Source organism: Meles meles, chromosome X (genome assembly GCF_922984935.1).
Source record: "Meles meles chromosome X, mMelMel3.1 paternal haplotype, whole genome shotgun sequence".
In the NCBI taxonomy this organism is placed as follows: Eukaryota; Metazoa; Chordata; class Mammalia; order Carnivora; family Mustelidae; genus Meles; species Meles meles.
In genome coordinates this window covers 46,726,313-46,739,744 of record NC_060087.1, presented here as the reverse complement: position 1 = coordinate 46,739,744, position 13,432 = coordinate 46,726,313, and the positions used below count along the sequence as shown (strand labels likewise).

The following is a 13,432-nucleotide window of genomic DNA, read 5'->3' as shown; positions in this document are numbered from 1 at the left end:
ATTACCACACCCTGAAGAATGTATCACCTGCTTGAGGAAAAGGTAGTGGGTCTTCAGTATGGTAGGGCAGTGCATTCTTGGAGTGTTCCCTGTTTTTCTTAAACTCTCCCATATGCTATCATTCTTTCTTCCCTGCCTCCAGGAAGTTGCTTGTCGGAAGGAAGAGGAGGAACGGAAAGCTCGGGAAAAGCAGGAAGAGGAAGAAGCTAAATGTCTAGAGAAATTCCAGGATGCTGATCCATTGGAACAAGATGAGCTCCACGCTTTCACAGATACCATGTTGCCAGGTTGCTTTCACCTTCTTGATGAGCTGCCGGACACAGTGTACCGGGTTTGTGATCTGATCATGACTGCAATCAAACGTAATGGAGCTGACTATCGAGACATGATTCTGAAGCAAGTAGTCAATCAGGTAGGTTCTCCAGGAGCCAGAAGAGGAAAGTGTTATATCCAACTAATGAATCGTTGAACACTATATCAAAAACTTAACGATGTAGTACATGCTGGCTTAATTGAATATAGCTTAAAAGTTTTTTTTTTTGAAGTGTGTAAAGTGGTTTTTCTGCCATCATCAAACTGATTTTTTTAAATGAAACTTTTTTTGTATATTGTTTGTTTTGGTTTGTTTTAATCCAGTACAGATATATTCTCTTTGAATTCTTTAGATTTGGTAATCTCGCTCTTTCTTGAATGTTCCTTGCAAAAAGTGAATAAGCTACTTCATAAAAAATGTCTTTGAAAGGAAGAAACAGGGCTCTCTTTTTCTAGGCATCTCTTCTGAAATTCATCTAAAATGTCCCAAGTGTTTCTTACTCTTGAGCGGAGTTAGGTCCCATGGACTAACAGTGAATAAATGTTTCATTTTCCCTCTCGTATGTAACAACCACATCAACAAAAAAGTTCTCATAATGAATAGCTGTGACCTGGTATTTCTGGTATTTGTTATTTTTTAAACTTTTCCTCATTATGAAATTAACATACACTAATTGTATACATTACTACCTTTTTTTTTTTTTTTTACTATTCATGGGAGTTTTTTTTTAAAGATTTTTGTTTATTTAGAGAGAGAAAGCATATGAGGAGGAGAGGCAGAAGGAGAGGGGGAGATAGAGAATCTCAAGCAGACCCCACACTGAGCACAGAGCCCGACACAGGGCTCAGTCTCAGGACCCAAATCAAGTCAGATGCTTAACTGACTGAGCCACCCAGGTGCCCCTACAATTCACGTTTTTAAATCATTGAAATCTTTTACATATTTTTTGAAGTCAAGAAGCAGAGGAAAAAATCAAAGTGTGATGTATGGAAGCATAACTTTAGTGTATGGAAATATCACAAAAGTAAAAGGCAAACTGGATAAACCTTTTTTTCTACGTAAGAATAAGACCCAGGTTTAGTTATCTTTATATAAAGATCTTAAAGAAATGATTTCAAGAAAACTAAAACTTAGAAAAGAGCAATTATGTCAGATTTATAAGAAATTTAATGTGCAAACTAAAGGAAGACCAGCATTTCTGACATTCTGGTTTATTTTTGTTCTTAATGGTAATTCTGGGACAGATGTAGTAAAAGATTACTGGTGGAAGTGTAAGTTGGTAGAAGCTTTGTGGTGTTGACTGTGTATCAGAAATTTATTCTCCCTAGAAATTTTTTAAATATTAATTTCCTTTAACTTACTAACTTCTTAGCTTCTTGTAATCTAGCCTAAGAAAATCATCTTTTGGAGGTGCTCCTTTCGTAGCATACATCTTTTGATACAGACACTAAGTCCATATAGTAAATGTTTTACTATTTACTCACCCTCCTTCAGCAAATGTGTTGGGAAAGAGGGAGTATTTTACAAGGTTGAGTGTTTTGACAAACCTTATTATACTCTGTCTACAGTTACCTGACTTGGCCACTTACGTGCTTTTATAGGTATGGGAAGCTGCTGATGTATTGATCAAAGCTGCTCTTCCGCTGACAACAAGTGACACAAAAACTGTGTCAGAGTGGATCAGTCAGATGGCCACCCTGCCCCAGGCCTCCAATTTGGCTACTAGAATCTTGCTTTTAACACTGCTTTTTGAGGTAAGATTTAGATTTTTTTTTTTGGTTCCTGTGATTCATTAAAGAATTATAACACATGTACCATTTGAGACCTTGAAGATGGTGGAAATATAAGGCATGATCTCTGCATTTCATGAGCCCACAGTTTCTGAATGGCTGTAAGACATGTAATTAAGTGCAAAATGCAATGTTTTGTGCCACATAAATAACATAAAGAATTTTCTCTGAGTTCAGGAGGAGGGCTAATGCATCACTTCTGGATATAATGAGGAAAAGGCTTCTCAGAACAAATATTAATTAATTGTGTCATAGAGGATTTGGGGGAGCGGTAGTTAAAAGTTTTTTAGAATGACCATCATAGTATAGTTATGGAATAATTTGGGCCTCTCTGAAGAAACCTAACTGGCAGCCGAAGAGTAGGAGCGGGTGTGGAAATTGGATAAAAGGCATCAGAAAAAATCTGATTCTTCCTCATACCTGGTCAGTCACCAGATTATTTTAGGCAAAAGAGTGGTTTGGCCAGGACATGTTCTTTTTCCAGCCAATACAAGAATTAGGAGGCAACTGACCTTGAACAAGTGACTCTTCATTTGTAGCTCATGTTTAATAGTAAAGCCTAAACTTAATTGAGTAAATCCTTTACAACTGCTGAGGAGATTAAGTCCAATATATGTCATATTGTGTGTCTACAGTCTTGACTTTCCTTTATGATGGAAGTTGTGATTCTTACTATGGCACTTGTGAACGGATACTTCGGGGAAAGATTGCAAAGTACTCAATGTTGGGGTCCCCAGTAACATAATATGGAGAGAAATCACTTAAGAATCCCCTCCCTTTTAAAAATCAAAGGACTGGTCTTATATTTTCTTCTAGTCCTTTTCCTGTGCATTTAAACAATTAGACTGTTTAGAAACTTTTGTATCATATATTCTCAGTATTATATTATGAATGTTTTCCTAAGCCATGTATACATTCCATCTTTTGGGTGTCCCCTAGTTTACTTAAATAATTGCCTGTTGTTGGACATTTAAATTTCTTCTAGTGCACCCCCTATAAAGGAACTACTGTAGTGTAGGCCCTATAGGGGATCTGTACTAATCATTGCTGTATTTAATTATTCCATCTTCCTGGAAAGAATGTAAAGGTTCTCTGTAACAGAAGCTTTTTAACTTCAACATAATTAAGACTGTGTAACCTAGATGACAGCCCTTAATGATATCAATGATATTAATAACAGCTTCTGTATTAAGTATGTGCTGATGTACCAGGCACCGTGTTGGGCATTAGAGAGAGTGAGCGAACATACACACACACTTCATTTAATCACCACAATTAACACTGGAGGTAGAAATAATTATTTCCGGTGACCCCTGGGAGTCTAGACACTGAAGGCCTAGAGAATTTAAGTAACTCCTCTCAGATCACACAGCTGGTTGGTGGTGGAAGTGGAATTTGAATTCATCCAGTTCTCTTAATGTTCTTCCTGTACTACACTAATCCTTAATACTGAGTAGAAGTTGGGATTTATGTTTTTTCTTTGGTCAATTAGGAGTTGAAGCTACCTTGTGCCTGGGTGGTTGAATCAAGTGGCATCCTCAATGTCCTAATCAAACTCTTGGAAGTCGTTCAGCCCTGCCTACAGGCTGCAAAGGAGCAAAAGGAGGTCCAAACCCCAAAGTGAGTGACTTTTATTTCACCTGATTTCACTTCTGTTCCCCTTACACTTGGGCCCTAAAGTGTAAGGGCCTGAATCAGGCACTTTCCTAGGGCATGTATAGGACAAATCTTGAATACTCCTGTGGTTTGAAAATAGTTGAGGTCCCTAATGAAATCAAATAAGTTTTCCCATATTATGCAAGTTTCTGACTTTCCTAGAGTAAATCATTTCTTTTTTAGGTGGATCACCCCAGTGTTGCTCCTGATAGATTTCTATGAAAAGACAGCCATCTCCTCTAAAAGAAGAGCCCAAATGACTAAGGTATATAATACATGGTTGGTAAAACTACTTAGCTTCTCAAGGCAAGAATAGACCAGGAGAGAATATGGGAGAGTGGTAAAGAATTAGGAGAAAGCTCCCTGATTAAGATATAAATCTCTTGAGGAATCAGAGTAATTCTAGATTTCTCTTCCGCATGGTCAGTTAGAATTATTTTTCTATGGGGCTGCTTGCAAAAGGGCCCAAAACTACTCTGGAAGTAAATATTAAAGGAGTGTGCTATCTCCAAAGAAAGGGAGAGTGGCTTTTATACAGCAATTCCTTCAAAAGCCAAATGCTCCTTAAAAAAAAAGAGAGAGAGATTTTATTTATTATTTATTATTTTTTTTAAGAGAGGGAGGAGAGAGGGGCAGAGAGAGACTCTTAAGTAGACCAAGAGTCAGACACTTAACCGACTAAACCACCCAGATGCCCCAAGGCACATGGATCTTTATATGAAAATTATATATGTCACGTTATCTCAGTGCCTTCTCAGAAACAGAAATTTTTGTTCCTGCCTATCCAAAATGTTTCCTATTTGTAGAAAAACAATTGGAAACAAAAGGAAAGCTGAGAATTGCAAGACAAAGGTATAGAGGGTTTTGTGCCACTGAAGGGGCTTAGGAACTTGAGGGTTAATGCATACAAAAATTTCTCTCTTGGCTCTCAAAATTTCATTAAATGTTGGGTGTTACTTCTTTTTCCTGGGTTAGCTTTAGTAGTGAACAGATGAAGTTACTATTTCTTCTAACAATGAACCTTGTAGGAAATACAGTTAAACTTTGTGTTCTTATATTTAGTATCTACAGTCCAACAACAACAATTGGCGCTGGTTTGATGACCGCTCTGGGCGTTGGTGTAGTTACAGTGCAAGCAACAACAGCACAATTGATTCTGCCTGGAAATCTGGAGAGACAAGTGTGCGTTTCACTGCAGGCCGAAGAAGATACACAGTCCAGTTCACTACAATGGTTCAGGTACATGCTCACTCAGTGCTATAAACTTTACTGAAATGAGGGGAAGGTACTGGGTGTGCTTTTTGGCTTGCTTCTTCCAGCAGTCCTCACATGTTCTAAGAAGCACTGTTACCACTACTAAATTGGGTGTAATTTACAGAGAATGGAGTCTTCCTAAAGTCATTAGTGAGACCATGAATCAGTCTGTGGCAGTTTGATACTGTTCCATCCAGAAATGATTTTAAGTGTTAGTGATGGTATCTGCTCTGTTGGAAAGTTCCTAGTTTGTTATATGGCCTTATTTATGCTACTTTCCTTCTGGGAACCTTAGGCTTTCTCTATAAATGATAGGGATGGGAAAATTGCCAGGGTTCCCTCCTATTACAGGATTTTGCCTGGGAGTTCCAAAACCCCTCTTATAGTTTTTTTTTTTTGTAGAGATATTCTTTGTCTCCTTGAAATTCTAGGTTAATGAAGAAACAGGGAACCGGCGCCCTGTGATGTTGACTCTCCTGAGAGTACCACGGCTGAATAAAAACTCGAAAAATAGCAATGGACAGGAGCTAGAGAAGACACTGGAAGAAAGCAAAGAAATGGATATCAAACGTAAAGAAAATAAAGCCAGTGGTATGGACTTTTAGTTTTGAGTCTTTCAGGATATGTTATATAAAGCTTAGCATGTCTTTATGGCTTAAATTTTGGCCAGCTTCGTCATGAGTGATTTTCTTATCCATCAGATTGCTTGATGACTTGAAGATCAACAGTCCTTTTTATATGCCCCTTCATCTGGTCTTGGAATTGGTGTTTTGTATGTTTCTCTTAATAAGGACCCAGGTGCTTTACCTGGCTCTGAGGGAGATATGCAGGAGGAAATGTCAAGTTAAACTCTCTGAACTCTTACTTTCTTATTTGTAGATACTCCTCTGGCCCTAGAAGGTACAAATACTGAAAAGGAGACAAGCCTGGAAGAAACAAAAATTGGGGAGATCCTAATCCAAGGCCTGACAGAGGATATGGTGACTGTTCTAATCCGGGCCTGCGTGAGCATGCTAGGAGTCCCTGTGGACCCAGACACTTTGCATGCCACCCTTCGCCTCTGTCTGAGGCTCACCCGAGACCACAAATACGCCATGATGTTTGCAGAGCTGAAGAGTACCCGCATGATCTTGAATTTGACCCAGAGCTCAGGCTTCAATGGGTTTACTCCCCTGGTCACTCTTCTCTTAAGACACATCATTGAGGACCCCTGCACCCTCCGTCATACCATGGAAAAGGTGAGTCTTTGTGGTGGCAGAAGCTGTTTTAACTCTGTATCAAACCTTTGTTCTCCTTGGTCTCAGAACAGATATATTTCTGGTTCTTCATAAGGTATATATATAGTTAGATACATAGACTATGCTTTGTCTGGCAAACTTTACCAAATACGTGATCTGGTGCTTGCTTAGATATGGTAGATTGTCCCATTGGATGACATTTTTTAAAAAGTAGAACATAACATTTTCTATCCTTAAATTTACTATAGTTAATAAATCTTACCTATGAAGTTCTCTCTGGCAATACATACAGGTCTTTCAAACCAAAAACTATTAATGAGGAATGGGATACCTTCCGCCAAGTTCGTGTCTTAATTACATTATAGGAGTATTTCTCTTGTGTTCACCTATTTTCCAAACACTGTATTCTGGGGTTGTAAAAGTAGTAAAGTTTTGGGAATACTTATGATATACCAGACATTTTAATAAGCTCCTTACAGATACCCATTGTGCAATCAGAAAACTGAGGCATATATGTTCATTTTAGCAAACGTATACAGTTGAAGAAATGACAAAACAATTAGAAAAAATGAAAGTATTTTTAACAACAACATTAAGAAAGCAGAAGAGTAGGGAAGACAAATGTCTTATTTCCTCCTCCTAATTCTTTGTCAGCAGTCATCATGTGAATGTTAGTGGACTTCCATTTTTTTCTCTTGGGACACCAATTACCATATTTATAAGTAGTGCTGCAATATGCATTTTTTTGCATAGCTTTGTTGCATTTAGCTTTGTTTTTCTTAGGGATTCCTAGAAATCGGGTCAAAATGTATAAATATTTTTTAACTTGCCAGAAAAGGGGTACCACTTTATACTTCCACAGGTGTGTGAGTATACATCTCAAATTCAGCATTTGGGAAGGCTAGGAGCTGGCACTTACATGTGAGAGCTATAATTTATATGGATGATCAGTGGTCTAGATGTATTTCCCAATTTCTATGAAGATCACATGCCATCTGGTGTAATAATTGATAGTTTTGGGATATGCTGAATACTGTAACTTTTTTTATAATCAGGAAGTAGTGGGACTTAAAAGACCAAGTGCATCTTTTCTCAAAAATCTAAAGCTGTCATCTGCTGTCTTGAGGCAGAGTTTGGACAGTATTTTAATCCTTGGTAACTCTTCCTTGAATGCAATTGTATTTTTGGAAAGTGGTCTTATCAGCAGTGTTTCTTCTTCTTTTCACAAGGTGGTTCGCTCAGCAGCTACAAGTGGAGCTGGTAGTACTACCTCTGGTGTTGTATCTGGCAGCCTTGGTTCTCGGGAGATCAACTACATCCTTCGTGTCCTTGGGCCAGCTGCATGCCGCAATCCAGACATTTTCACAGAAGTAGCCAACTGCTGTATCCGCATTGCCCTTCCAGCCCCTCGAGGGTCAGGAACTGGTGAGTTTTCCCTTCCCCTAGCCTTTGAGATATTGAAGTCTATGGCCTAGTATAACCCCAGAGATTTTCTGTGAAGAGACCTGTAACTTGGAAAGCCTCTTTGGTAGGCAAGTGTTGGGACATTGACTGGTCATGTGGGCCAATTCAGAGGTACTTCAGTAGCTTCTTACTTGCCCTGTGGTAATCCCTGCCAGAGAAAGCAAGGTCTCATTCAATTTAGTCCTTGCCTTCAAAGAATTTGTCTTGGTGTGACAACAGAGCTTCTATACACTGTGAATGGTTTACAGAGAGAGTGGTAATTGACAGACAGGTAGACATGTGATGACTCACCTAATGCAGTAGAGAGTACTCAGTATCAGTGTGTTCTTGCTCAAAATGTTCAACCTATATTTAATTACAAGGAAACAACTAAATGCAAATTGTGAGATATTCTATAAGGCAGCTAACCTAGACTCTTCAAAGTATTAATGTTCTAAAGGGGAAAAAAATGCAAGGTTATCCTAGGTGATAAAAGGAAACTAGAAAGAACTACCAACCTTGATGTGATTCTGAACCCAATAAAGAGATTGAGAGAAATTTGAATACTGACTATGTATAGTCAGATAATTATTTCTTTGTTAAATGTCTTGGGTGTTATGATGGTATTGTGGTTATGTAGGAAAATATCCCCAATCTTAAGTGCAGGTAAATATATTTATGGGTAGACAAATGTTGATTCTAGATGAAAGTATGGGTGTTATTTATTCTAACCTTTAAACTTTTCTGTAGGGTTGTGGGTTTTCTTTTTAAAATAAAAGGTAGGTTGGGAAGGGGACTCTTTTATCTTGGGAGCCTCAGATACGTACCTGGCTCTATGTGCTGAGCATTTCTCATGTGTGATCTCATTTAAACCTCAAATTTTAGGAATTAAAAAAATAGGAAAATTAAGGTTTGTTTAAGTAATTTGGCCATTATCCTGTAACAGAACTAGATTTCAGAATGAAGTCTCCCCAATTACAAAGACTGTATTCTTTTTTTTTTTTCTTTAAAGATTTATTTGTTTGTTCATTTGCATGGTGGGGGCGGGGGGGTGCAGAGAAGCATATTGCCAGCTGAACATGGAGCCTGATTATGTGAGGCTCAATCTCATGACCCTGAGATCATGACCTGAGCTAAAATGAAGAGTCAGACACTTAACCGACTGAGCCATCCAGGCACCAGGCAAAAGGCGTACTCTTTTTTGTGTATATTCTATTTACTATTTGGTACTGCTCTAATAAATCCTGTGGGATTTAGAGAAAGTAAAAGCCAGAGTTTCTAGTAGGCTACTTGAATGTTGTTTGTAAGTGGCCACCTGTCCCAAGCTTACAGGTTATACAAACCCCCTTCTGAGTCTTTATCCCCAACCAAGGGTAGGTACTGGTTCACTATTGACTGATTTTTCTGTCTCACTTTGGCTTAGCTTCAGATGATGAATTTGAGAATCTTAGAATTAAAGGTCCTAATGCTGTACAGCTGGTAAAGACAACCCCTTTGAAGCCCTCGCCTCTGCCTGTCATTCCTGATACTATCAAGGAGGTGATCTATGATATGCTGAATGCCCTGGCTGCATATCATGCTCCAGAGGAAGGTATGTAGCTACCGTACCTCAGAAGTCTGGGCACTTTGCCTGGATATTTCAACCAACTTAGTCTTAATGAGCACTCACTGTGTGCTCATGTACTGGGAAGCAAGATGAATAAATCATAGGAAGTCCTTTTCTGAAAAAAACTAGTGGTCATACGTTACAACAGATGGCAAAGTAGTGGTGAATCCTAGAGCAAGGCACCTGACTTAGTGGGGGTTGGGGCCTGTAGGAAAGTTTCTTAGGTGGTTTCTAAAGTGAGTCTTAAATTATCATTTAAGAGGAGATGAGGAGAATGCTGACATATTCGAGTCCATCCCATACAGAGGAAAGAATAAACAAAGATTAAAGAGGAGATAGTATCTTGTGGACAGAAAAATAAATACCAAGGAGTCTCTAATATTTTCATTCTCAGAAACAAAAACATCTTTATCTCCCAAAAAACTGGGATCAGTATTAGAAGGTGTAGTTAGGCTTCCTGACCTTTGAGAGCACCATCTTAATCCACCTTTATTCCTAGCTAAGGTGCTGCTTATAAGTACTGGGAAAGTCATGAATGAATTACTTGGAACCTCAGCTTTCATTCCAGTCATATCCTTCTGGATTTTATTTGGGACATATTTCTTTGGTAGGTCTCAGAGAATTACCAAAAATTGATGAAGATAGTCTTTACTAGGTCAAGAAAATCTGAGTCTTTGGTGCTTTTCATCCATTCAGCACTCTGATCTGTAAAGAGCTCCTTGTTTCTTCTACAACCATAGAACCTTTACTCCACCTCATATCTTCCCCCACCCCAGAAAATAATTTAGCTATATAGCCAGGGCAACTAGTTATTGACCTCTGTTACATTAGGCATAATAACTGGCTATGTTCATTTAAGCTTAGTGACAGCTGAGGAAAGTTGAGCAGACCAAGTAGATTGCCTGTGGTCACAAAACTAGTTAGTGAAAGAATGAGCCTTTCATCCATGCTCTTTTGGTTATACTACATTTCTCCTCTTCAGTGAAAGCCTGGCAATATCACCATATAAATAGTCATGGTAAGTTGGAGTGAAATTGACCAAGCTGCCAAATAGGCATTGGAATTGCACAGTTACAGATGAGTTTTGTTTTTGTTTGCTTTTCTAGCAGAGAAATCTGACCCTAAACCTGGGGGTATGACCCAAGAGGTTGGCCAACTCCTACAAGACATGGGTGATGATGTATACCAGCAGTACCGGTCACTTACTCGTCAGAGCAGTGACTTTGATACACAGTCAGGTTTTTCCATTAATGTAAGTCAATTCCAACCTCCTATTTCCTTTTCCCTTTCCAATACCTGTGTATTCTCCATATTTAGGGTTATGCTAGGGAAATTTCAAAGTTACTGATTTTGATATACCTGTCAATTATCTGTTGCCTAAAACTGAAGATAAATTTAGGGTGTCCCTGGGATTTTTCCCTGTTTGGATTGGAAACATTTCCTTAAACTCATTTTTCATTCTCATTTTTCTCTGTCCTTGCTCCCCAGTCTCCCAGTCACTGTTTATAATGATTGCTTCCCACAGATTATAGTACATAGCAGGTGAAGGTGGTTAAAAGATAGCCAAGAGAATCTGTAGCATTTACAATGAGTATCCTGGGAAGGGATCCTACCATTTAGGGATAATTATCTTTGAAATTAATAATGGCTCATGAATATTCTTCTTCCATAGAGTCAGGTCTTTGCTGCAGATGGTGCCTCCACTGAGACTTCCACATCTGGGACATCCCAAGGAGACGGTAATGGTTTACTTTCTCTTGTTCTTATTTCTAGAGAGGACAAAGAAGTTGGGTTGGGTGTCTTGGGCAGGAGGTATGGGAATATAGGCATAATTGTCGCATTTACTTATCTAAGTGAACTTTTCCCAAGGGTGAGCTCAGTGTTCTGTAAATAAAGGTATCTATATGTTAAAATTAATAAAACTGACATAACCAAGTAATGGTTGCTATGGTACGATCCGTTAGAGCTACTCTTTAAACCACCCCATATATTTCTTTTGTTGGCTTTCATGCTGGCTTATAGAGCTTTAATGCCAGTGACACAATTCTAGCTCTAAGGTTTATGTGGTGGATTCTTGCCTTCTAGCAGTGTCATGTGGAAGTAGTTTTAAGGATGCCTTCCAAGAGCTGCTGCTCCTTGGATAGAGAAGATCTTGGAGATCTAAGCAAGGAGACATTGTACTTGATATAACTGCTGGGATAAAATATAGAGGGCATGTGATTAATAATAGCATCTCAGTATTCCTGGATGAGACAGGAAAGCATTTATAGAGATCAGCTTTTGAGCTAAGCTAGATAAGTAAATGTGTGCCAGGGAGACATGTAGGAAGGAAAAGGTAAAAGGGTGTATAAGGCATCTTTGGAGTATACAATATTTCTGGAGCATAAAATTATGTGCAAAAGAAGGGGACTGACAGAAGATATGTGAATAGCCTCCCTGCTGTACCTATCATCTTAGCTATCTGTCCTTGCGCTGCATTGTGAGGGGGACTTTCAGTTTGTACCATTGTCCTAAAGTGGAGGAGGAGGAGTATTCTCCCTGCACTTAAGACTTGATGTTTGCCCGTATTTCAGTGTGAAATTGAACCAGAGTTTGGCTCTCTCTCAACAGCATCAACTCCAGAGGAGTCTCGGGATGGGAAGAAAGATAAAGAAGGGGACCGGGCCTCTGAGGAAGGCAAGCAGAAAGGCAAAGGCAGCAAACCTTTAATGCCCACCTCCACTATTCTTCGTCTTCTGGCAGAGCTGGTGAGGTCCTATGTTGGTATTGCTACCCTGATTGCCAACTACAGCTACACTGTGGGCCAGTCTGAGCTGATTAAAGAGGTAATATTTCCAGTATGTCTAAGGCTTTATACTGTTATCATTTGGATACAGATGTGTCAGACTCTTTGCTAGGAACCTATGCATGCTAGCCTAGTGTTGCAAGGCAGAGGCCTCTTAAGGTACAATGAAGAAGTTAGATATTTTCTAGTGATGTGGTACAATCAGGCTCATTACAGGGAGTAAGTTGGTGCCATTTGTTACTTGTTTTGTAGAAAACTACTTGGTCTGCAGTGTGGCAGCTACAAAAGGTAAGGTTTGGAGTCAGACCAGTTAAGAATCTGATCTAGATAGCAATCTAGGTAATACAGCATCTTGGTGAAGTTGCAGGAAAAATTAGGTGTGTTGAAGAGATATTTTAGACAAGAATTGGAAGAAAACAAAATCAAGGACTTGATGTTTTATGGTTTTCTATTCCTTTTTATGTTAGTAGAAGAAAATGGTTTGAAGAGAAAAGGTAGAATTCAAAAGGTTTGAAGAGAAAGGTATCTTTGGTTTATCTGCATAAGGGTGTCTAGGGGACTGTAGAATAAGCCAAATAAACAAGAATATGGGTTTTTATCTTCCAGACATGGTCAGCACCTGTGCTAAGACACCTGATGTGGTTAATAGTATTGGTAATATGGAATATAAGGAAAGTCTAAATGTCTGTCAGAGCTTGGAGAAAAAATGAAGTCATGTTTTATATGTCCTGATATGGAATTATCTTTAAGTTATTTTTCAAGTGAGAGGGTACTCTAAGAAACTAGATTCCTAGTTTAATACATGTTCCCATATATGTAAAAGGGGTGCCCAGGGAATTTTTTTTTCATAAAGTGGATCTTGTTTTGGGTTGTCATATTGTAACTTTATGGTTAGTAAGTAGTATAAGGTTTTGAGAGTGGAATGGGGACATTAATGTTGCAGGCAAAGAATAAGAAAGCAGCTGCCATTTTTTAAGCTATTTTGGCTTTAATCCAAGTTTTTAAAATACATACAAAGATACATAGTTCCTGAATAATTCATCGGTTTTTCTTGGGTGACCATTACCCAAATTAAAATGTTACAAATTCCATAAAAGCTTACCCCTTCATCCTTTGTACATCTCCCCCTCCCCTTTAGGCTTCTATAAGGTCACCATTATCTTGAGTTCTGTTGCCACAGGTTAGTTTTGCAACTTTGTATAAATGGAATCTTATAGTACATACTCCTTTGTGTCTGGATTCTTTTTTGTTTAATGTGTTTGCAAAATTGATTTTTCTGTGTGGTTGTAGTTTATTTGCTATAGAGTTCCCCTTGTGTGAATATAACACAATCTACCCATTCCAGTG

General features: G+C 38.6%; 1 protein-coding gene across 11 annotated transcripts in view; it reads left to right on the top strand.

The window, feature by feature from the left end:
• HUWE1 (HECT, UBA and WWE domain containing E3 ubiquitin protein ligase 1) overlaps positions 1–13,432 on the top strand; it is a 169,879-nt gene that overhangs the window by 122,922 nt on the left and 33,525 nt on the right. For all 11 annotated transcript variants that reach the window (XM_045994667.1, XM_045994670.1, XM_045994676.1 and 8 more), the window contains 12 exons: positions 143–412; positions 1,915–2,067; positions 3,596–3,723; positions 3,943–4,024; positions 4,822–4,998; positions 5,445–5,604; positions 5,893–6,251; positions 7,481–7,676; positions 9,118–9,285; positions 10,407–10,552; positions 10,973–11,039; positions 11,911–12,125. In XM_045994667.1, coding sequence (XP_045850623.1) covers positions 143–412; positions 1,915–2,067; positions 3,596–3,723; positions 3,943–4,024; positions 4,822–4,998; positions 5,445–5,604; positions 5,893–6,251; positions 7,481–7,676; positions 9,118–9,285; positions 10,407–10,552; positions 10,973–11,039; positions 11,911–12,125 — 2,121 coding nt within the window. The remainder of the gene's footprint in view (positions 1–142; positions 413–1,914; positions 2,068–3,595; positions 3,724–3,942; positions 4,025–4,821; positions 4,999–5,444; positions 5,605–5,892; positions 6,252–7,480; positions 7,677–9,117; positions 9,286–10,406; positions 10,553–10,972; positions 11,040–11,910; positions 12,126–13,432) is intronic.